Here is a 25,473-nt window from a genome sequence, read left to right on the forward strand (position 1 = left end):
AATTTGATCCAGATTTGAGCTAATTTTGGCCCTCGCACGTTCATTAAAATTGATAGCCAAGCAACAACAAGATTGTTTTACTAATCATAGAGAGCATGTTGATATTCTAAAAGGTCTATATGAGCTAATTACCGTAAGGCTGGGAATAGCTTTCCTAACATAGCTATCTGATTGTTGTGAAAACATATTCATTCCATCAATTACACGAGAGTTAGTTAGTATCTAGGAAAGTCCATATGGTAGTTATGAAAAACTTCCAAAACTTATGAAAAAGTTATGAAAGGATTCATACCCTCCCACTTAAATCAAACTCATTGTTTTGTATTAATGCATACAGGGCTGTGGACTCTTATTTCATCTTTTTTCAATATGTCTGGCTTGCCACATCAGCCTATTCTGTGCATATCTGTGCAGCAAAATTGAAGGATAAACTGTAGCATATGCTGCCACAGCTAGGGTTGTTTTATTTTAATGTAGCTACAGTGGGCATCATGATACACCAGGCTTTAGCTATGGTGTACTATCTTTATCTCCACATACACAGGCAAAGTACGACAGTACTTTCAAAACTTTCCAAAAGCAGATATACAAGTTGAATCTCAACGGCAAAGGGCTCAGAGTTCAGGCACATCAACTGTGGTTTCCATCAGCATATTTGAGATACTCTCCTCTTTCCTTAAGAGATTTTTGATTTTGAAAACCAGCAATTCTGATTCAATAGTTGCTAAAAAAAAAAGAAGAAATTTTAGATTAGCTAATATTTTATCCCCTCCCATATAAGGTAAAATGGTATACTGGCGAGACCTTCTACATTAGTGTGCCATTTGTTCTACATATAGGAATTTACAGTCAGGCTCCTGATCATCACCCACTCACCATACTTTGGGTTGTATTTGGGAGCACTGTTAGAGCCTGCAAAAATGGGTTCCATTCAGATAGGAACAAAACTGGAAGATGTTTTCAGAAATTCACTCGGTGTTCAGTTGTTAATAGGAGCTTAGGCTACAGAACCTGATAGGGCTAGTCCAAAATAAACTTAAAACAAACACAGTGTGGAAGCTGGGTCCTCAATACCAGTTTTTTTAATTTATTAATCTACTTCTATAACATTGCTTCTTTTGCTAATTGAGATGGGATGATGAAAAAATATTGTATGTCACAGAAGGAATTGACTGTAAAAATGTCTGAAGGAATACCTCAGAGAAAACAAAATCAGGCTAGGTAAAATATCATGGTAAATTACATTCCTCTGGAGTCATGTAAGGTACCCACTATCCAATCCCTTGGTTGGATAAAGATAAAGTATGATAAAATACAGTATGACTGAGAAGGTAAGTGTTACCGGGAAAGGTACCATTCATATAGATGTTAATTCTCTGAATAAGACTGGATGTAGTTACATGAGCAGTAGCTTCAATGAAACAATGATATTTTCGTTTCAAAAGGAAACATTTTGAGAATTCAGAGGAACTAATCAGTGACTCTGAAGGTAAAGGTAAACATGAAGCAAGACCGAAGTTTCTGCAAGTCAAGAGTGCAAAATTCTTTAGAATTTGCCTCAAAACTAAGAAGAAAAATGTGACAGACAGGAGTATAGGTCTGCTGAAGAGGATGTGGAACTGCTGGTATACAGCTGAACATTAATGGATTTCATCTTTGCAGCAGTGAAGGCAAACGGTATCCTGGGCTGCATCAGCAAAACTACAGCCAGCAGGCTGTAGTTCCAGAATGGGACGCAATACTTCAGATGAGGTCTCACAAGAGAGGAATAGAGAGGCGGAATCACTTCCCTCGACCCTCTGGCCACGCTTCTTTGGATGCAGCCCAGGATATGGTTGGCTGTCTGGGCTGCAAGCACGTATTGCCAGCTCATGCTGAGCTTCTCATCCACCAGCACCCTCAAGCCATTCTCTTCTGGGCTACTCTCAAACCATTGCTGACCCAGCCTTCATTTGTGTTTGGAATTGTTCCAATCCAAGTTCAGGATCTTACACTTGGCCTTTTTGAACTTCATGAAGTTTGTACAGGCCCACCTCTCAAGCCAGTCAAGGTCCCTCTGGATGGCATCCCTTCCCTCCAGCATGTTGACCATGCCACAAAACTTGGTGTCATAAGCAAACTTGCTGAGGATGCCTCAATCCTACTGTCCATGTCTCCAACAAAGACGTTGAACAACACTAGTCCTCATAGCTGCCCTTGTGGGACATCACTTGTCACCAGTTTCCACTTGAACATTGACCCATCGACCACTGCTCATAGGTTTCATAGGATTCATAGGTATAAAACTTCTTCAAAGTCTCATTCCACTCAGTATGTTGTGGATGCCACTTATTAAAAACCGTACAGTTTCTATTTACAGTCTTAAAAGCCATCATTTATACCAATTCATCTGGTGAGTGGCTGTCTTATTGCTAGGCTAACTGGATTTCCCAATTTTAGTATTGCGGAGTAAATCCTTCTTGTGCTTTCTTCCACTGACTGGAGAACGATGATTTTGATTATGAAGTTACTATTGTAAATGAACTGCGGTCTAGTTGATTATTTATCTTCTCTCTCATGAATGGGACTGAACTGATATCTTTAATGTCTTGGTTTTCTTGTTTTTACCAGAGGTCATATTTTTTATAACTCTCCTTTAAGTCTTTTGCAATATTCCAATATTTCCAAAAGCTGGAGCAGATTCTGAAAACAAATAGTGAAACAATATGCAGAAGTTACAATATCTTCCTGCTTCCTCTCAGTAGTTTTTATTCATGGATGAGCTGAGCACCTATTATATGTTCATTCTCTTTGCTGTAGTACAACACAAGAGATTTATAACAGCTCACAAGTCCTTTTACAGTCACCAAAGCATCCACCCTACAGTGTGGGCCTGGGATTTACTAGGTTGTAGACAGAACATCAGTGTGGCCTCTTCCCTTTCAACTATAAAACCTCCCGAAAAGATTCACATGGTTTTTCTCTGTATAGAGGAATAAATACCAGGATCTTACTTTCTGTGGTCTGAAAACAGATTGTGCTGAGCATTTCTATGAGCTGAATGCTGTTAATATTGGCAACATATTCACTTCAATCATCCTTTGGTATTGGCAGGATTTTTGGGGACTGCAGAAGATGCAAGCCCAAGTTGCTAGTCTCAGAGAGGATGAGCCACTGACTCAAATCACAGCACTGCATCTAAAGCTGCACTCCTTCTTTGTAGCCACTTGCAAGCCTGCAGTTTTCTCCAAGCTTTGAATGCCCATGGCTCTGCTCAGGTGGGATGGGAAGTTTTCTAAAACCTCCTACGTATTTCACAGAACAATAAACCTTCTCCCGCTCCCACATTGAAATCGAAGTTGTCCTAAAATGCCAGAAATAGTCTGAAACTGAGAAGCAGCGTGGCTGCTCCATCACCACCCACGCTGCAGCTCCCCTCTGAACAGGCAAGCAAGGAGAGAGCAGGAGAGCCTCTCAGGAGCAGGGGTGATGCCTGGTATCTGCCCAAGAAACTCTAAACTGATGACTGGTGTGGGCTGCTCTTCTCCATGCACCACTGCAGCTGTCCGTTGGCTTGGGATTCACATCTGCAAGCCTTCACAGGGTGGTGTTGTACGTGAAACACTCTTTCCTCTGCTGCGGGTAGAAAAACAGGCTGCCTTTTCCACTGACAATGTGTGGTTTCTCATTCACAAAAAATTTTTTTTCCTCACATCTAGGAGGCTCGATTGTAAATAGTTTTATCAAGTGACTAATTTACCGCACCTGTGGTTTATCTCTGCAGGCTTTCTTCATCACTTGGAAAGTGCTACTAGTTATTCCCTAGTCGTTATACAGGAACAGAGAAAGCATTTGCACTTGCACGACAATTTGTCAAGGAGACGTCAGTGGGTTCTTCGCTCGTTGTTAGGGACAACGAGCTGGGTTGGCACAAACCATTTCTTCTTCCACGCGGGGAGGGAGAAAACAGGAAATAATTGATAGTACTTCATTATCAATGGACATGGGCTACAGCACTTCATTTGTGCTGATAAAACCACTGAGGTGTATTTTGCTGTTAACTACAACTCATTGAATCTTGAGGAGAAAAAAAAACAAACAAAAACCTTCTCTGCACCTTTGCTTCTTCAAGGAAGTTGTTTCCTTTTCATCAGATCAGTTGAAAACGTGGTTGCACCATGAGTACCAAAATTACTTAAACAAGCAGCACTGGTGGAGAGTGGAAGGAAAAACATCAATCGGTTAATGTTAACAAGTAGTGCATGCTAATAAGACAAAACTGGGCTGATTTGTCATGTGTTTACAGGTTTTTGAGGCCTTGAAGAGAAGAAAAATATAAACCAAACCTGTATACACCTCAAAGGAACATTAGCTGCTGTGTACCCAGATGACACTTGGCCCATTGGTGCTCACCAGTTAGCTACTTAAGCTCCAGAAAAATGTTTGCAGCATTCAGATAGTTCAGTTCATATTTTGGTAAATCAGAAGATGTGACAAACCAACCTGACTCCACAATTAGCTGCAGAAATTTGACTGGCAAGAGAATCTGAGGCTGAAGCAAGCAGATAGCATAGCTGTTGACCCCCAGGTGAGGTAGCATGCTAATGAGGTTTCCTCTTCTGTTTCTCAAGCCATCACTGCCAGTTATTTTTGGAAGAGGTGTCATTTGCTGCTGCTCCAGCAGATGCATTAAGTGTGGCCCAAGGAAGTGGCATCTCTGGTCTAAAAGAAAACTTTCGGCTTCCACTGTGATGTCTGTGACAAAATTATTAGCAGTTCCAGTGAAGCTTGTTAAATAAACTCCTGTAGACCTCCTTCATTGATAGATCCACCTTTGCAGGTTTCAGGCCTTGCCTGGACAGAGAACAGCACAGCTTTTGATGCCGCTGCTTCAGCGCCCTGGGGTACTGCATCTAAGCGCCCAATTGAAAGAAACAGTCCAGCTGCATGATTTTCCTCCAAACTCTCCTGCAGCTTTTGTGTGTTGTTTAGAGAGAATGAATTGCTATTGGTGAAGTCATATTTGAAATAATTAAAAGAGCACAAAGTGAGTATAGACTCATGATGGACCGCAGAAAGAGCAAGATTCTCCCCACAAGGTCCCTCAGGTGTGTGGTGGTATTCAGAGAATGGACATTTATTTTTTTTCATGAGAAACATTATGTTGCCCTCTCACTATTTGAAAATTGCAGGACTAGCCCCTACCACAGCTGCAATTACAGACTGTTTTGAACACTTTTTTAATAGCAGTAATGAAATTAGTATCTATACACAACCTCATTCATAATCTCTAATTGAATTTCATTACTTTCTCTACAACTCTAGCTGCTGGAAGCTCAACTCCCTGGAGTACTTAAACAGATTTTTTTATGTGCAAAATGCAGTAACCCACTGAGACCATAGATGAGAGCTGAAGACCTCAGGTTCTTCTACTCAGCCGTCATCATTCTTCTTTTCCTGCACTCCTATGCCGGCTTTCTCCTGTTCCCCCTCCCTTCACACATGCTCTCTCACTAGACCATGTTAAATTTAGAATTTTATTTGGCTATTTAGATAAATATTAGCATTTAGAATATTTAGATAAATATTCTTCGATATTTATCTCTGAGAATTCAAAAATCAGTGAATGGTAATCGGGTAATTGTTACTACTTCAATATTTTAGCATGGCGTGATCTTCTGCTGCTTTGCCAGGTTGCTGAGCTAGATAGAAAGCTGCTTTCCCCAACCAGGAGGTGGCATATCTCTAAAAATGGCATCATGACCTGGGGTAAGGAGGGAAGGCACTCTGGCACAAGAGTCCATGGCCAAGGAGCAGACAGATCTGCACGACCCTCTCTTACGGGCAACAGAAGAAAAACTTCCCTAGTGGTACCCACGCTACAAAGAGAGGAGTGGGAGCAAGAGCAGGAGTGGGCAGATTTCTACCCCAGGGCCTTGATCCAAAAACCTCAGCATCATCGGCAAGAGGTCTGCAATTTTCTTCAGAAATAACTTACAGAACAGAAACGTCTGTGACTTCTCATTTGTCGTAATTATGCTTAAAGTTGTATTCAACTGTTTCCTCTTGCAGGACTTGACTCTCTCCTGCAGTTTGTCATGCACCTTGCACAAAGATTTTGTGGCCAGACAGTTGTTCATAGTCTTCCTTTCTACTGTCAGAAATAAAAAGCCCTTTGCTCTCCATCTGCCCTTTTCATGGAGGCATATATTCATGGAGTATATTTGATTTAGTTATATCTGGACAGAGAGATGGTTTTGCCAGAGTGAACAAAGGAGCTGCTGGGTGTGATGTGCATGGTTTGGGGATGAGACAGCATCTCTGTGTCTGTGCAGTGCCACTGCTTACAATGTGGTTACAACCAGTTCTGTAACACTTTACCCCATTCAGAAATGATGCAATGGACCTTCAAAGTCAGCCTTCTATGTCTACTATCAGAGGTTTTCAAGGTCCAACTGGATAAAGCCCTGGGCAGCTTGGTCTGACCTCCTGGTGTAGCCTGCTTTAAGCAGGAGGTCACATCACAGGCCTCCAGAAGCTCCTGGCATCCTCATTTACCCTGTGGCCCTGTAGCTGTATGACTACTGCTGCATTTCAGAGCTGCAACCCCATCCCTGGGAGTGAAAAAACATTATCCATAATGTTTGGCCATTTAGCATTCAAACCTACTCCCGACATGTCACCAGCACCTTTATTTCATGATAGTCTCCAGCTTCGCTCCATGGTATTATGTTTTCATTACCTCCTTTTTCCCTCTGGAAATGCTCCTCACACCTACTACACACCTTTATATTTCCTAATCTCTCTTCCAGCAGAATAGGAATATCGAACTAAATATTGAATTTAAATCAAAACTGAATTAGGTAAGATCATTCTTCTTAGGTGTTCTGGAAAGTAAGTTTCCCATGGCTGAGCAGCTCCTGTTGGTTTTCAGGAGCGGGTATTATTTACGATACAAAAAAGCTTTGCTAAAGAGATGGGAAGCTGCAGAGTGGCCACAGCACAGCTAGGCAAGTGCTGCTGAAGCTTTTCCATTCCCGTAATAGCACTGCCTGCCCAGGCAGCCTCTCCCTTCACAGCTCTCTCCCATCAAACCCCGAGGTTTGCGGTTGCCGAGGGGAAAGATGACTCAAGCAGTACCTGGGCTCAGTGGCTACAGGCGTCTATTTTGGGAAGCATCTTATTAATCACTAGGCAAAAGGTCCATGTGTTTCACCTTTGGTCACACACGTTTGCAGTGAGGACACTGCTAGTGCAGTATCTAGAAATTGGTTTATGTGGTGGGTATTAAGGAACAGTGATCAAATGGCCAAATCCAACGCAAGTTACATCTTATTCCCACATTTCAGGAAAATAATATCTTCCTTCTAACACTCTCTGAGAGAGACTGTCCCAGCATTTGCTAAGGACTATGTTACACACCACCTCAGGGCTCCAGCCAATATGAGGAATTTGGTGGAGATGGTTCTGGTTACAGAATAAATTACTTATTAAGGGATAGTCTTTGCACGTCAGAGAAAAAAAGCAATTAAGGGAAAACAGAGGAAATATTTACATGATCTTGTCTGGAATGGAAATTGTTGTCTTTGCTGACTCTTGCCATGTTATTTACGTAAGTCTCAAACAGCATGTGCAGCTGCCACTTTCCACTAGATCAGTGATTTTCAAGAAGTTATGAGCAAGTGACAATTTGCACAAAACAGTGACAAATGTACAGCCATGTATTTTTCGTTCTTCCCTTTTCAGTAAGTGTCACAAAACACCCTTTTTGCCCTGTACTACTCAAAAAAAGCCAACACACTGTAGTAAGGTGAGCCATGCTAAGCAATAGTGACAGCAATCAACACTACATGAGTATTAATTTCCGTCTGAGGATTTCTGTACTCAAAGCAAAGACAAATTCTCTTAGGCATATAATTGATAGACAATTTTTCCATTTGCCAAATGAGAACAGCGCCTTAATGATGCAATTTGTCTATGGTAGGAATTCTGCAGTAAATGATGGACTGATTTAATATCTGATTTTTAATCCTAGTCTTTGGTTATATGCCCATTTTTCTTCTTCCGCATTTTTAATTTCAATTCTAAGTTCATGGCAACTGAAGTAAAAGAAAAACAAAAAAACTCAAACTCTAATCCAGCTGCATATCCATCTAAGTTTACATCCGAGGAAACCACTTACAAAATATGCTCTAACACTGTCACCATCAACTGAAGAGTCAAAAATAAAGTGGGACCAATATGAGTCTTGTTTTCTAAGAGCGACACCTAGAGTTTCATCTGAAAAATTCAAAAACTTTCCTTTACTTGTCCAGTTTTAAATGACAATAAGATTTTGTCCATACTCATTACTTTGAACTGTCAGTTAAATATATTTAATACTAATTATTTTGCTAGTAATTTGTTGTTAGGTGGCCCATATATCATAGAATCATAGAATGGTTTAGACTGGAAGGGACCTTAAAGACCAGCTAGTTCCAAAGTCTCTGCCATGGTCAGGGACACCTTGCTCACGTGGCTGCTCAAAGCACCATCTAACCTGACCCTGAACACCCCTAGGGATGGGTCAACCATGACCTCTGTGGACAACCTGCTCCAGTGCCTCACCATCCTAACAATAACAAAAATCTTCCTAATATCTAATCTAAGGTCTTTCAGCTTAAAACCATTACCCTTGTATCACTACACTCCCTGAAAAAGACTCATTCCCCAGCTTTCTTGTAGGCCTCTTTTAAGTGCTAAAGTCTGCTATAAAGTCTCTCCAGAGCCTCATCTTCTGTAGGCTGAATAAGCCCAACTCTCTTAGCCTGTTCTTGTATGGGAGGCGCTCCAGTCCTTTGATCATTTTTGTGGCCCTCCTCTGGGCTTGCTCCGACAAATCTCTCTTTCTTTTGCTGGGGACTCCAGAACTGAATGAAGTACTCCAGGTGAGGTCTCACAAGAGCAGAGGGATAGAATTACCTCCCCTCCTTGACCTGCTGGTTACAAATAAGTTATCACAACATTCCTCTATTAAATAAAGATCTGGGGAGGGACTGTTCACAAAGGCTTGTAGTGATAGGCTGGGGGGGAAGGGGTGTAGAGGGGCAGATTTAGACTAGACATAAGGAAGAATTTCTTCACCATGAGAGTGGTGAGGCACTGGCACAGGTTGTCCAGGGAAGTTGTGGATGCCCCATCCCTGGAGTGTTCAAGGCCAGGTTGGATGGAGTCTTGGGCAGCCTCGTCTAGTGGGATGTCTTTGCCGATGGCAGGGGCAGTGGAACTAGATGATCTTTAAAGTCCCTTCCAATCCAAACTATCTTATGGTTCTATGATTCTATGATTCTATGGTAGGCTTGCTCTTCCTCACACCACCACTACAGGGCACTGTGCCAGTCATTGAAGAATAGGTTGCTATTTGTGGATTGATTATTAATTAGACAAATGCTGAAATCCAGCTGGAATCAGTAGAAATTAACTATCTGACCCACTTAGTTCTATTTCAAAGTCCATCTTTCTGCTCGTGTGTCGCTTGTGTACCTCTGCATCCCTTTGAAAAAAACAGGTGGCAGTGCTCGTTTTGTGAAATTGTTTTTAGCCAGAGAGCTCATATCTACCTTTTCACGTTATAACAGGAAACATGAATAATCCACACATGATCATTTTAGATCACTTATGGAGTTTTTCTATTTCAACTCTGAACACCTATGAGGGGAGAAAAAGAGAAAAAAAAGACACCAAATCACGCTGACAGGATGAGGTCAGCAACATTACAAGAAAAAATCTTTAGTGATGTGAAACATTGTCCATAGATCCTCCGAGTTAAACATGGGAGTTCTTGTGTTTGCAGGCGTCACTGGCTCTCATCGGCACTTGATAAGCAGTAGCCTCTCCTGTTGATGCAGCCATGGGGTCCCCCGTGCTGAGCCCTCAGACTCCAGCTACTGCTCCCTGCCAGCAGTGAAGTTTGGGCGACGACATCTGCGGAAGGCTGATGAAGCCATGCCCACAGCCAAACCATATTGCATTCTCAGTCAAAGGCAGTCCATTTATTGTGTTTTGTGCTTTGTGTGATCCCAGGTAGAGCATGTGATACCTGAAGGTCATGTGTGAGTCATAGACCAAAGTTTTTGACATTAATTGGATTATGCTTATTAGGTATCAATTATCGCCTTAAATTAATAATAATTATAAGAAATATATAATTGATTTCTTCTTTGTATATTGAACAGCTTGTGTATACTGTTTTGTAGCTGTAACAACAACAACAAAAACGTAGTATAGCTTAGGGGAGGGGTTTTCAAAAGTGGTCCTCGTTGCTTTGAATTGTAATCACATATAGTGACACAATGCATGGCTAAATCATGCCCACAGCCAGTGGGACATCATCTGATTGGCACTGTAGCAGATTTCCAGCTGTACTCGTGTAATGTGTCCAAGGGCTGTGCGTGAGGCAGCTGGTAGGGTCAGAAGTACATCATCATGCTATAACTGCTCCAGAGGCTGCTCTCATATGCAGGGCAGGTATAGTTGCTATGCCAGACCAACTGTGACAGCTCTTGAAAAATCCCTCTTTATGCCACTGTATTACAGGGGCTCTCATTCAATGGGATGGAGTTGCTGCCAGCCCCCTTGTATGCCCATCTCAGTTTATTTGCAGGCTTTTGGGGTAAAGATCTGTTTTGTGCACAGAAACAGTGTGTTGTCTGTCACTTCCTCATCTTCATATGATGGTTTGTATGTAGGCCTGAATCCAAGGAAGAAGAATATCCAGTTCATGGATAGCCTTGTAGATTCCCTTCTCTCCCAGCTGTTGAGAAGATAAATACATTAGAAAAGAAGCCACCCACAGGACTTTAACAGCGCAGCTGGGAGTCTGTGCCTCCTGCTCTTACCTTTAGAAATGTTTTCTTTATTTTTTTGACAGCAGAAGTTAACCTTGTGGATGGAGCACATGGAAGCTGAAGGGATGAGAAGAAATCAGAAGAGCTTGTTGCAGCAAAGGTGCTGATGTAAAGAAATAGTGATGAGGAAGAGTCCAACCCACTGTGTGGCACCATAGGACTACCAGTAAAACATATGAACTCAGCAGCGTTTCAGCACCTTCGGCTACTATAAATGTTATTTCACCTGTGTGCTTCCTGGAAAGTTGAGTTCACAGCACAAAAAAAAAAAAAAGAAAAAAAAGCAATACAAGTAATACTAAGTCTGTTTATTAAACCCTTTCTGTTTGTCTTTGGGATGTTTACTGCAGTTGCAGTAATAGCTTTTGTACAGCACAGCCTAGCTCTTAGGATTCAAGGTCCTTGAGCTCCGGATCTTCAAAGAAGGCAAGATTAAGGGACAAAGACCTTTGCAAAGTGCTGGGGGCAATTTTTCTCATTTGTGCTAACTCTTCAAATACTAAGTTTTTAAAGTTAATTTATGCCCCCCCTGTTTTTTCTGCCCATTCCTCCACTGTCCAACTAACGCATAGGCTGATCTTGCACCCTCTGGTTGAGCTAACTTTTACATTGGATCAATGGGAGTCTTGGCAGCAAGACCCTACCCAGCTCCCAGGCAACCCACACAAACCAGTCAACAATGCCTTACTTGAAAGTTCTGGCATCCTTCTACATCTGCTGTGATATCAGAGACACTGCCATCACTGCAAGGTCTGAGTTAGAAGCCGTGTTTAAGAAGGAAGGGGTGGACTGGTTCATCCTACGTGACCTGAAGGCTGCACCCCAGGTTTAACTGAGCACTGCCAGCAAGGGAAGCCCCTTGCCTGCCCCACTCCCAGTGCCCTGGTGTGTACTGGCCCCTGTCTTCACTGCCCAGCTCCCACCAACCAGAGCTGGATGGTGAAAACTGATCTGGTTGAGAGTTTTGGATCTGCCTGATTGAGCTTTCTGAGCAATACGGCTTGCTGACTTCCCAGCTCTCCAGGCATCCCAAGGGGAAGAATCATTCTTGCGGGAAAATATGGAAAAAATCTGACATTTTGCAATCTACAGCCAGGGACAACAAGTTTGAAAAGGAAAAAGGCAAAGGCAAAGGTCGTGAACTCAGATGCAAAGAGGTGACTGCTGAAATGGATTATTAGTCCTTTCTACCTCACACAGAGGTTTTTAAAAGAGCGACAGAGAGTTTCTATTTCAAGTCACCTTATCTGCTTCTTAAAGTCACCCTGCAGGAAGAAAGTGTAAATAAAAGAAACCCTAATTTGTAAATCTTTAAAAGATCCTCTAACTAGGGAAGTTCTTTCTGACTTGGTCCTTTTTTTTTTTTTTTAAGTTCAGCTTGTAGGGTGTAAATTCCTAAAGAAACCATTCGGTAGCAGAACTGACCTTAAATGACTGTGCTGGCTTGAGTTATAGCACACATTACAAACTCTGTTCTTCCTGCAAAAAAAGCAAGTAAACAAAAGAGCAAGCAAGTAAACTCACTCATTGCAAGCAATGCTGCAAACTCTGCTAAAGGTCTACAAGCTCTGCTTACACTGATAGAGTTACGATTAAAATTCCTGCAAGGAGGATATTACCTTTCTGCACTCCACTCAAATGTGAGAAAAAACTTCCATAATCTGGTACTGATGTAGGAGCATAAGTCCGATTTCAGAAGCAATGTTCTTGGCAATGTTGCCAGCTAACAGGGCACACGAGCAAGTAAACAAGCTTTTCCTGAGGCCAGTGGTGCTGCGCGTAGATGTTCCCAGTATCCAAGAGAAAATATCTGTTCCCCTTACTGTGCAGTCATGGCCTAAGCGAGAGAGTTTGATTTCACTGCAGAAAAGGCATTTAGATATTTTAATACCCACAAGTTTTTGAAAAACAAGACTCAGGCTCCAAAATAATTCAAATATTGTCATGTTTCCCTGTTTGGACTAAACCAAGAACTAGCAGGGTAAGAACTACAATAATAATATAGTATAAAGTCTTTGGAAGTGATTTGAAGTCAAATATTTTTGGGATTTTTAAGTAGCATGCATGGACGTAGCTAACTGAATCAGAGCCTGAGTTTGTGAAAGAATATGGAGTGGGTATGTATAAAAAAGCATCACTGTTTCCCTCAATTGTATAAGGAACTTTACCCCTGAAAGGTAACAAATTCATTACATAAGTATGTTGCCATGGTGAAAATCCTTTCTGATAAACATCTTATAACTCAACTAGATAATAGAAACTAAAGAGCTTATGTAGACAGATGAATGAGTTTACTAATTTATCATATTATATGTGATGGAGAAATCCCAAACTTGGTATTACCAAAGAATCCATTACTTTCATTCTGTTCACAGTTTCTATTACGCTTTCACATGATTTTGCACTGCTGGCTTTGAATTAATACAAGTACTTTAAAAAATATTGGTTTCCAGAAATGAGATACCTCCTAGAAAATCATGGCAAGCCATCATTTCTCAAAGAGTTATTGTTTTTCTACTAACAGATAAAGCCTTTTCTCTCCTGCCAGTATTTTTTAAGATCCAGAAATGTAAATTGTTATGTTTAGACTTATGTTGGGTAAAACACTGGTACTAATTATGAAAAAGTACAGGAGCTCTGAGAAGTCTCCAGCATTTTGTCTCCATACAGTACAGAAGAAAATGTATTCCTAAGTTATATAGCCAGCTCCAGTCACTGATGGTATTTCAGAATAAATTATATTCTGAATTCAGTCACAATAGACAGTTTGAAATCCTCAGTGTATGCTGGCACTTGTATGGGGTATAATTGCTTTTCCAGACAAGAATGAAATCTCTGTAAAGTATACTACAGCACACAATACCTGGATTTTTGACAGACACAGATAACCACAGCAGTATGTTAAAGGCTGTGAATAATGACTATAAATTGCAACTATTTAGCATGGTTTGAAATGCAGAACCTGAAAGCTGGTAGGGTTTTCTTCCACTGAGATTTGAATTTTTTTACATTACACAAATACTCCAGTTCTGTTCTGAGCTATAGCACCGCAAAGAGACCGCTGAAGGAGCTTATTTTTGCATTGCAAATATTTGTGTGCATGTAGAACCAATGTCCTTTTCTTTCATGCCACCATACAATTCAGATTAGACAAAATTTTATTTCATTAACATTTCATTGACTTCTTATCCTTCCCTCACTTTTTAAAATTAATGTAGACATTTGCCTGGATCCCCATGGCTGTACTTCACCATGAGTCACACTCCACTTTTGGGGACAGAGTGACTTGTGAGGACAGCAGATTTTGCAGACAAAGAGAACAGCAATAGGACATGAATTTTTAAGGCTCACCCTGTTGTTACATATTTACCCTTAAAAAGAGGCAAGAAAAGAAGTGAGCCACAAGTGACAGCATCATCTTAGCATCATAGTATGTCGGTATGCATATCTGTAGGCTCAAGTGTGCTTTAACTGCAGTCCTGTCGCTATTTAGAAGGTGGGATGATGAGATGGTATTGATAGAAGCATCTCTTCCCTGGGACACTTGGATCATTAAGGGCATTTTGCCACTGGGTAGCATCACCCTGGACAACCTGCTCTGACTGCTGTTATGGGCAGCACACAGCAACTGCTCTGATGAACTTCATAACTGCAGTTCCTGCTTACTCGTGAGGCACCACCAGCTCTTTCAGAATTCAGTATGGAGGAGCAGAGATGATTTGTGAGTAAAGACGTCCAGTGGTTGAAGAAGGAAAGTATAACCACAAAAACTTGAGGAGCCACATTTTTCCCTGTGACTACCCTGTCTCTCTGCAGCTTTGGTGCTGAGAGGGCAGCACAAGGCAACATCACCAGCAGGGAAGTGGCTTATGGTTTCTTTACCACCTTGCCCACTCCCCATAAGCTCACCCTGGGAGGAAATGAGTGATGTTAAATTTCCCCAGACCCAGTAGGAAAGCCCTTCAGAAGTTGGGTCCTCTGTAATGTGGGGCACACCACAACTCTGAATCACTCTCTGTATCTGAGGAGAACTGTGGTGGAGGCATTCCCTGGTCTTTCAGCTGGACAAAGTTAGTTCGACTAGACTATCTAAAGTAAGTTAGTTAGGAAAAGTTAGTTTGACTAAACTATCTAAAGTAAGTTAGTTAGGAATATACTCACACAGGCATTCATGTTTGCTTGCAGCATCTCGAAGGCACAAATAATGTGCAACTTGTCACTTTCTGCTCCAAGATGACTGAAAACATTTTGCACGTAAAAGGAGAGGAGCTGATCTCGAACACTGCAGTTTGTCTGAAAACAAAGCAGATAAAGAGTTGTCAAATGAAAACCTTGTAAGTCAACTTCAGCCTCATAATAATATCTGTGATTAGAAAGCATATGATCAATAAAAATATTATGATTCATTTTAGTATCCCATTGGATTGATTCCCTTTCTTTTCTTTTTTTAACAGCTGAAGGTACTACTGGGGTTTCAGAAGGAAAGGCAGGAGGATGCTGTGCTGGCAGCCAAAGGACTATTGTTAAGACCATCCACCCATGAACAGAAGTGACAGCAACAAATATATTTGAGACACAAAGAATAAACGGAAGATAAATTTGGGAGTTAAAATAGCACATCTTGGCCAAATTGTAGAAGTCACTGGGAGTGTCAGCGTCCCATTATTCCTTTTCAGTGTCCCATACTATCTGAGAAGCTGTAGGTTATTCTGCCTATCCCTAACTGCTGCTCCAGAAGACACCAGTCATCCTGTACACCCTCTGTCAACCTGCCCAGCCTGTGGGATCTCTTGGATACCCAAAGGTATTTCAAATGGCTATATGCCTATTTTTAGGTTCCAATAAATGAAACCAAGTATCAAGTGTGAAATTCCCAGCATGAGGGTAATGCAGCTGCAGATTAAGCCATTCAAATGCAGGTGTCCATGCGTAGGTCCCACAGGCAAAGTGAGGAGCCTTCAATCTCAAAGTAATCAATGAGATCCAGGGGCATTTGAAGGCCATTTGGCCTCTACTTAAGGATAAACTGACTCAGCCTCCCTGACTAGATTTCTGCATTAAGGAAGCTAAAATATATCACACACTTGTAGTCATTCCAAGTAAACCCCCTAAGCTTAGTGTCTCACTCCCTTGCTGAATCACACTGGAGAACTCTGATCACCCTCTTCCAGTGCACCTGCAGAGGTCAAAGCCCATAGGAGCTCCTTCCGTGCCCCGGCTGCTCCGCAGCATCCCTGGGCTATGGGTGGTACCACACACCCTCAGCAGGAGACGTCTCCACTGCTGTGGCCCTGGCCCTCATGTGAATGGGCTGATGCCTGGAAAGTATTGCTGGGGAGGATTGCACACAGCCAAGCACTCGCAGGAGGAGCAATTGCTACTACAAGCACACTCCTCCCTGCCATGCCAAACAGCCTCACCACGAGCCTCCTGGCAGAGCACCACTGCAGCCAGCTAAAGAGAAGTGCCTCCAGGCCAGGCTTTCCAAATCCACCTCTGTCCTCATGCTACACTCAGCTGTTCACTTGTGTCCCACAGGAATCTCCCTATCAATGGGGCACAGATAGAACTCCTCCTTTAAGCAGACTTCATTAAATGTATGGCATTCATAATGTCCTTCCCAGTTAAACACAAGTGATTTTTGTGTCAGCTATTATTCTTTTTGATCATGCATTCCTATCTCTACTGACTGAAGGAAAATCAAAGTAAGAAAATGGGAAAACAGTAGTATAAATCTTACCATAAACAGGATTTTTGTTGTCTTTTTAAGAAGTCTTGTGTTCTTGATGAGATCCTTCTGTAAAATATAATGTGCTATTATTAATTAACCTAAGAGAGAGTTTTAAGTCTGGTTTGTACAAAGATTAGTAGGAATAATAATCATCATCATATTTGGATGTAGGATGAGGACTCAGCAAAATCGTGTTCCAATCCCAGCCTAGCTCAAACTTCTTTCATGGAAAACTCCTTAACAAACTCATTCCACTTCTCTATGCATCTTCTTTTTTCCCATTTTTATGAAAGGAGTAGCAACATTACCCTATCTCTCAGGACTGTAGAGATCATTCAGCTTATTAAAATTTCCAGGTACTGAGTCATGAAGCTGGTAAAGAAGCATCTATAAATAAAATAAACTTTTCACCTAGTGGGATCAACTTACAGGAACAGATGATTTTAAACTAGTTGCCTTGATGTACAGATTCTCCGCCACTTGGGATAGAAGTCCTTTTCGGCACGTATGCTTTCCTGTAGGTGACTTTTTGCCTTCCCCAGTGAAAAGACAAAGTAGAACTAAAAAATGCCCAGATCTGAAAATAGAATATACTTTCATCTTCGCTCCCAAATCTTCATGCCTCTACAGTCACAGCAGCGTGTGTGATACAGCAAGACTGGTTAGATGATGGAGGTTAACCTAATTTTGTTAACCCTCAAAGTAGCTTCTGCATTGAGATGCTCACGTAGATAACCTATTGCTTCTGTGCTGGCTGATCAGCATTACAGCTGTGCTTTTTTATACATCTTGCTCCACTTTCAACAAATTTGACCACAATCATCTGTGACGTTTTTCTAAAAGATACCTCCATATTTACTGGCAGCAGGGTCAAGGTTTCCAAGAAAGAACAACTTCCCTCTCATGTAAGAAGTCTTCTTTCACTTAAGTGGTGGTCAAGTGAGGAAAAAGTATTTGAGCTGGTTGGCTTTCATCAGTGTATCAAACGTGTGAACTTTTGATTTTTCCACAAAACATTATGGCAGTAATTTGCTGAAATTTGATGGCCTGGAGAGGAAAAAGCTCTTTACTAATTTACCCTAAGAAGCAGTAGAAAGTGAGTTATCTATAAGGAAGCTGGACTGCACCACCTTTAAATCTTCACTGTCCAATCTTTGAGAAGTGTTTGTTTCAGGCACACAGCGGCTAGTAGCAAAGGAGTTTGCTGCCTATTTTAATCTCTGTAATTAAATTTTTGCCAGGGCAGGATTTGCACTGGTAGAAGCAGCAGGCTGTTTAGTGTGAAAGGGAGGACTCTGTTCAAGGACCAGACTGTGCCTCGCTATGAAGTTGCCTTATGAGCCCTCTAAGAGCTGCGGGCACTGGGAAATAATGTGTAAGGTCCCAGCGTACCCACTACCAAAGAGGTAAAAGCAAAACCAAAGGGTCAGATGGTCACTCTTCTACACAGTTATTCAAACAGAGACTGGCCGTTCTATGTCTCTGGCCTGTTTCTGAGGCAGCCAGGTGTCAAGGGTTTCTCAAGTACCACTTCAAACACACAAGGAACGTCACACCAACGATAGACTTAGGAATGCTGGAGTGACACCAGTGAGGTGAGGCTGTGAGGAAGTAAGTAAAGTAAGTAAAAGACCTCTGGATGTAAGTAAAGACCTCTGGGACTAGTGGAGGCATGTGCAAGAAGAGGGAGAAAGCAGTTTTTGGTCCAGCATAACAATACTCCAGCCTACAGCGACACCTTTTTTGCTGAAAGTAAAAGAAACTCTTGAAGTGTTCCCTCAGTATAGAGCTTTTACTGCTTTATCCTTCAAGAGCTGTACAGAAGGACTTAAACAGATCGGAGAAAATTATATAAACTACAGCTGGTACAACTGAAAAGAACCTTGAGTTGCCAGAGTCAGCGGCAGAGCTGTAAGCCCCTCTATGGCTCATGAGAGGCATGAGCTGGCTTTGGGAGGAATAATAATGACATGAGCTGGATAATAAACTTACTCAGCTTTGATCCATATAGCCGTTTATACAAACGTACATACACGCAGCCTTCAGGCCAAGCTGGACTCACATCCTGTTTCAAGGATTCCCACCTGCAGCAGCTCTGGGAAACGTGTTTTACCACAAGACCATCCACATATCCCAGTAGCTTCACCAGCGCTGAAGTGCTGATGGTCTCCAAGGACAAAGAGGACCAATGAGATGAGGAAAGCTTAGACTTTTGGAAAGTAGAGATGATGGAGACTTGAGGGTCTATGTGCATTTTAGTGCTCATTTGAGCTGTGGTCGGTACTTGAACTCTCTAAATTCTGTCATGCTTGACAGATGAGGTGAAAGAAAGCTCAGCAAATGAGGCACATGGACAGCGGATTTGCCACTTACTCCTAGTCAGTTCCTAGAAGAGGATCTCAGGCAATAGCAAGAGTAGAGTCAGAATGCAAAACTGCCTTGGGTTCCTCAAGTTGTCGTACTCCCTGCTCAACGGTTTTCCTATAAATGGAATAAATGGGTCATGTAGCCGGTCTGCAATGGCTTTTCACAAGAAAATCAGTAATTTTCAACATCTTTGAAACTTCTGTTGTTGCTGGAAAACCCTTGAGCCCACAAGTTTCAATTTGTCTCTTCTGTCAGCTCCTATCACCATGCTTAGAGGACTGTAGTAGTGATACTTTTTTGCTGGGTACCAGAGACCTCCGCATGTGAATCAGCAAATGTCTTACTGAATTGGCTAAATTTTCAACTGAGTGGTGTAAAAGGATGCAGCTCGATGCGGATGTTTGGTGACCATATTAAAAAACCAAATAAATAAAAATGAAATAGTACTTTCCTGGCTTTCTTGTCAAAGAAGGATGGTGGTTAACATTTAGTATCCAATCCTGTAAAATTTGGTACACTTCCACCTTTTTTGACATGCTGACTTAATTACTAGTCAGAGAATAGCCTTAACTTTCTCATCTGTTCCTTGTTGAGGACAAAGATGGCCTTTTCTTTTTGTGGTATCGTGTACTGCTTTGTACAATGGATTTTAGTGCTACTTTGGCATTCAGATGAGATAATAGTAATGAATAACATAGAATACCAAAGAACCAGTATCATTCAGAATTTTAAAGTTGCATGAAGCAAAGGAAGAAATTAATTGAGGGACTCCAGCCCTTTTAGCAATGAAGACAGAAAAGACTTGCAAAGCTTTGTATGGGCAGTGAAACTGATACATCCAGAGCCAATATGAGGAAAATGACGAAACACACCACCAAGCATGGTCACTTCCAGAACTAGACTGGGTACCACAGGAGTTCAAGGAGCCTGCCCCAAAGGAAATGGGCTCTCTCCATATGGAAAATTTTAGATGTACAGTATAAATGAATACAATGAAAGAATGATAGAATGTGGAATAGACGCGCAAAGTGAATGTGTTACATTAATACAAGCTATGGAAAGTTTGTATGATAATTAGAATGAAAGAGAAAGAAAATAACAAGAAAAAAACAGTAAGAAAAGCTAACAGACTAGCCAGTTTATTAGGCAAGAAAATCTTACCTAGTTAGCGGCTAGGTTTCAAAGAAGGGTGTGTGTGACCTACAGCTCATGTGAAGGCATGAGACCACCAGCCTGGAGATGATGCTTTTTTCACTGTGTTGTTGTGAACCGTATAATTGTCTTGATCTGTAAGAGTTCAGTAGATATTACTAATATTACATTCTCTTGATCTATGTAGAATGAACAGATACCTCTATCACTGCGGCAGAGTTGTGTTAGTCTATTTAAGGTAACAATCATATCTACTGTTTGTTTTGCAGCTTAATTGGCTTTCTGATCTCCATCCATACAAAGCCTCATCTAGTTTCTTACATCTGAATCGTCTCACCTTACACGTTTTCTGTTTATTTTATTTCCTGTTAGTATAACTAGAACTAAATTAGTGGTGTACTTCCTATAAATGTTACTCATATTTGCTTAGGTGCTACTAATATTATGCTGTCTCTTAAGACTGTTCTCTACTATTTCTTCTGTTCCTTTATACTGTTTAATTCAATTTGGTCTTCTGAAAAATAATAGAACTCCATGAAAAGCTGCAATATTCGTGTTCAGAAATGTGATTTAATGAGTAACAATGAAGTCTAGCAAGGTTTTCCAAAATATGAGGGAGATAATATTAAGGTAGGACAAAAATTGGGATACCCTAGTGCTTCTGTTGGAGAGAGGAGTTTGGAACAGAGCAATTCCTGGCATCTAAAACTGATTCTACAGTTTTCTGAACACAGTGGTAATGAACACAGGCCCAGAAGTAGGCAAAAATGACCCATCAGTGTTTAAACACTGTTTCTTGTAATAAGAACCTTTGGAGCTGCTATATTTTCTGTACAATTTCTGAATAATTATGGGCTTGTTTTTGAGACATGGGTACCTAAATTACCCTTGCAAATGCAGCATATAGGCACCCTGTGTTTCACTGCCATCAGCTTTTATAGTCGTAAAAGGCAGTGGAACAGCAGAATAGTACGAACAGATGGTGCTAGCAGCTTCTGCTTAAATATTGTATATACACTGCTTCGGCTAGGAAAAAAAACCCTGCATAAATGAATTTGGGACACTAAAGAAAACTAAAAATATTGGGTGCTTAGAATTGGATGTCAGTTGTGTGCCTTTCTCATCTGTAACTATGAAATCTCAACACTTGTTCCCATGACAGGGTAACATTATATGGTGCCTGTTTGGATGCTCCTCAACTGCCTTTGTTGAGGAGCAGCAAAAGTTGAGGTTGAAAGGGACCCTTGGAGGTCATCTTGTCCAAAATTCTTGGTCAAGCAGGGCTACCTAGAGCCTGTTATGTTGAGTCCAGCCAGACTTTGAATATCTCCGAAGATGGGACTCTCTAACCTCTCTGGACAACCTATGCAAATGTCTGGTCACCCTCACAGTAAAAAACTCTCTCATTGTGTTCAGACTGAATTTCATGCATTTTGGGTTGTGCCTATTGCCTCTTGACCTCTTACTGGGCACTGCTGAGAGGAGAATGGCTCTATTCTTTACATTTCCCCCTCCCCCAGATATTTATACACATTGATAAGATCTCACTGACCCTTCTCTTCTCCAGGTTGAACAGTCCCAACTCTCACTGCATCTCCCCAGATGGAAGATGCTCCAGTCCCCTAATTATCTCTGTGATCCTCCACCACCAGGGCCACATATCCACCACACTCAGATTTTTTTCCTTGTGTGCCTTAGACAAACTTCATACAAATTTTGTCATTAAGTAAAGCAGAAATCAGACTCAAACCAAGATGAAAAGACAAACCTAACCAAAACCAAAAAAAAAGAAACCAAACCCAAACCCAATTACATTTCCTCTTAGCGTTTACATCTCTTTTCACTTTATGAGTAACAACTTTTGAGTAAGGCTCAAATTGGAGTTGCTATCAAACATAAAACATCTCCTCTCATCTTTAAGAAACAGCGCAGGTGATTGATTCAAGTGGTGGATCTCCCTGTGCTACTCCTCCGGTTCTGTGTTTCAGTTTGGTGAAAGGTGGCCAACAGTTGTCTGTCAAGATAGTTTTACTTCAGCCATTTCATAGGAAGTTCTTAGCATGTTGAGTCTCTTCAGACACAGATTACAAAGTATATTCAGGGACAAGTTTGAAATCACCAACATCCTAAAGCTAAAATTCTCCCTCTGTGCACAAAACATAGACAAAAGTTTAAGTAAGTTTGCAAAGCAGTAGCGATTTTTATGGCCAACAATTAGCTACTGTGCAAGAATGCGCAGTTCTCCATGAATATCTTCAAATGTCTCCAGCTGTGTAATTACAATCAGTAATCACTTCATGGATTGACAAGGAGCTGAATTTGACACAAACTTTTTAGGTATCCAGACTTTGCTAGTCACATACTTGTAGTCTGATGGACAAACTGCTATTTCAGAAAAGAGATTGTGGAAAAGTTTTTGAGCATATTCACGTCATTCCTATAAACCAGTCAAGTGATCTCACTTAAACAACAGTGATTCAGCCCCTAAATTCTATAGAAAATGTTAGTCTGCTAATACCAAACTCACGCTAGGAAATCCCTGTACAGTGGTATTACCACAGAGTGTCAAATGTGATCGGCAACAAGAGACAGCTCAGCTTGCCCACATAGGCAGGCAGCTATGCCAAACTCTTAGTTTTCTCTTGCAACATAGGGGAGTGTTCAAGAGTCTGTGACCTGCTTTCTCTTATAATTTAGTCATGGCTTTTTAGAAAGGTTGTACAAAAATTATGAATGGAAAAAGCAAACCAGATAGAAATGTGAGCCCACGTCTGGGGGAGGAGGGTGCCCACAGCTGCCAGTCTGGTACAAGTGGATCTGTTTGCATGGCACCTCTCTTATACTGAAAAGCTTCTCTCTCCTCTGTCTTTCTGCACTTTTTTTCAGTTTCCTCTCGATTTTTTTTTTCTACCCTTCTTGCTTGCTCCTCTTTTCCAATTTAATGTTTAAAGGTTTTTCCCCTAAGCATCTTGGCAATGCCAACATAGGAAGCCTGTAGAGTCCTATAAGCACTGTCAACTGGGAGCTGGGCTGGAAGATTGTGAAGTTTGTGAAGTTGCAAAAACAACAGCCTCCGCCATGGAAAAAATTCTTGGTGTTGGAGGACGTTATTTAAGATATCAACTAAGCAGACTGCTCAGGGTCAGCTGTGTCATCAAAGTCCTGGGAGAAACAATTTTTGAAATGTAATTAAAAATAGTAGTGAAATATAATTTTTGGACAATATTCAGAAACTACAGTGCTAAGTAAAGACATACAGAGGTATAAGCAACCTAACCAGATGCCAGTGAATGACACTGAATCTTTCAGCTGGTATGGCCTGGTTGACAGCAGACAGCAAAACCAACTACATGAAGAAAAATCATTATACTTGATCTTTATCAGCAAGAATAGCCTTTCATTTTAAAAAGAACAAATATATGTAGGAAATGTTTGCCATGTATTTCATAGTTGGACTGACTGCCACGGAATGGCTGTGACCATGATTCTCCACTGGTAGCACCAGAGAATAAAAGCGAGGGAAGCAGTAACAGATTAGGCAACAAAATGGTGTTCCAAAGCATTTTATATTAGCAATAAAGGTGCTTCCATTAGTTACATATTCTTTGGAAGCAGTCCTCAAACTCTGAGAATTCAGTGACCTTCAGGCAGAGGTTGCTACCATGATGCCATCTCCACAGCTTTTGTTCAACAACCCCTTCTCATCTCTGGACTTCTCCCTTTCCCACTGTGTATCTGTGGTTCTTTCAATGAATCTCATCAGTAGGAACAATTTTTGTGGAAAATTTACTTATTTAATTGTCAGATATGATCACATCTGACATTTTTCTGCTGGAGAAGATAAGGGAGCCAAATAATAAATTGCTCAAGGGAGGTTCATTTTCCAAAGTGTGTGAAATTCTGTGGCACAGCCCATGTAAATGAGCATTAGAGAAGTACCTGAGGGTGCAATAAAATCTGGGTTTCTTGTTGGCAGTATTTATGATGAAGGGATTGTGTTGTAAAGGCTCCTAAAATTTATAGAGAAATAAAATATCACAAAAAGTAGCACTTACAGAGAAAGAAGAGATGCCACATGTCAAAGTATGCATTGGGATTTTCACTTCAGATCAGGGAAGTTTTGAGTGTTTTTTTCCAGAGAAAAGGATGGGTAAACTTTGTGTAACCATCTAAAAGATAGCATTGCATATTGCAGTTGAAATAATTAAATCTAATTCAGTGAATATTAACGATTATAGTGTTTAGATCTACAAACCAAGAAGAAAATAATGAAGATCACATTTCCTACATTATTTTAGAAACTTAGGAAAAAGTAAAATACTGGTTATATCTAACTTCTGATAGCTTGCTTGTCTGAAGTTTCACTCTTTAGATTTACTCTTAACTTTGTCTGTAGCACAACATATAAAAACATGCACAATGCTTTAAATTAGGGAAAAGATGTTTTAACAAACAGCTCCCTTAAGAGCTTCTTAAACAAATCAGAAATATTCCCTTACTTAATATTGGTAGATCTGGTAAAGTTTTTAAGGAATTCTTACATGCAAAATTACAATTAGAGACCTGGGTATTGTCTTTACAAACTTCCATGCATCCCATTATATTTGTAATTGTGACTGAAGTTTAAATTGTCTAGTGTTCTTGTAGGAGTGAAGTGAAACTAATTAGAGAGTTGTTGATGTTCTGCACACAGAAATAGCTGCTTTTCATTTTTCAAAACATAGATCCGTAGTATCCAGTGAATGAACAATGAAAAGTTCCAATGTTTTTAATTTCCAGGAGAAAGTTAACACTGCTGTAGAAAAGCAGCAAAATCATTAATTTCTTCAAAAAAAGAAAAAAAATTCTACCAGGGGAGAAAAAAAAATCCGGTGGAAAAAGGGAAAAAGGCTTCCAATCAAAGATTCAGACATACCATTTTCTACAAAAAAAAAAAAAGGATAATTTCCTTTGCCATCATTCTTCTGATTATTTGTATTTGTTACACCAGCAGAAAGAGATTAAATATACATCCCTCAGTATAGGCTGGGAAAATCACATGGCAGCCTTGATTTTAATGACTTTTTTTCCCATCTCTAAAAAAAACTTTCAGCACCTTTACTCATGTGGTAAGAAGCTTTTGTCAGTCTCACTGCAAACTTTAATTAATTTTGACTGAATATCAGACACCAAATAAGCTCTTCAGTGGTTATAAAACATTTCTTCGTATTTCCACGTTTAGATTAGATTGTCTGAAGGCAAATTTGTTCACAGGAGGATTCCTTTCCATGGGAAGGAGAAATTTTTGAAGTAGATTTCCCTTCGTTTTGCTTAGCAGTTCCATTGAAATCAGAAGATGTGGCTATTCAGCCAAGCTGT

The 25,473-nt window shown here is 40.7% G+C and overlaps 1 protein-coding gene across 1 annotated transcript; it reads right to left on the minus strand.

Moving 5' to 3' along the window:
* Window positions 1-10,684: 10,684 nt before the first annotated feature.
* On the minus strand, window positions 10,685-17,196 carry IL26 (interleukin 26). Its single transcript, XM_054084951.1, has 5 exons — window positions 17,026-17,196; window positions 16,606-16,662; window positions 15,027-15,158; window positions 10,857-10,922; window positions 10,685-10,771 (listed from the first exon to the last, which is right to left on the minus strand). The coding sequence occupies exons 1-5, from the start codon at window positions 17,194-17,196 to the stop codon at window positions 10,685-10,687; spliced, it is 513 nt and encodes a 170-aa protein (XP_053940926.1).
* Window positions 17,197-25,473: the final 8,277 nt, after the last annotated feature.

This window comes from Cuculus canorus, chromosome 1 (genome assembly GCF_017976375.1).
Source record: "Cuculus canorus isolate bCucCan1 chromosome 1, bCucCan1.pri, whole genome shotgun sequence".
Taxonomy (NCBI): Eukaryota; Metazoa; Chordata; class Aves; order Cuculiformes; family Cuculidae; genus Cuculus; species Cuculus canorus.

Excerpts from the sequence above, each read along its gene's own strand:
- IL26 (XM_054084951.1), bottom strand. The coding sequence starts at position 17,196 with ATGAAAGTATATTCTATTTTCAGATCTGGGCATTTTTTAGTTCTACTT. Across the intron at positions 16,663-17,025 it reads GTTTAAAATCATCTGTTCCT|AAGGATCTCATCAAGAACAC; the intron begins GTAAGTTGATCC and ends TATATTTTACAG. Across the intron at positions 10,923-15,026 it reads AAGCAAACATGAATGCCTGT|CTTCCATGTGCTCCATCCAC; the intron begins GTGAGTATATTC and ends TCATCCCTTCAG.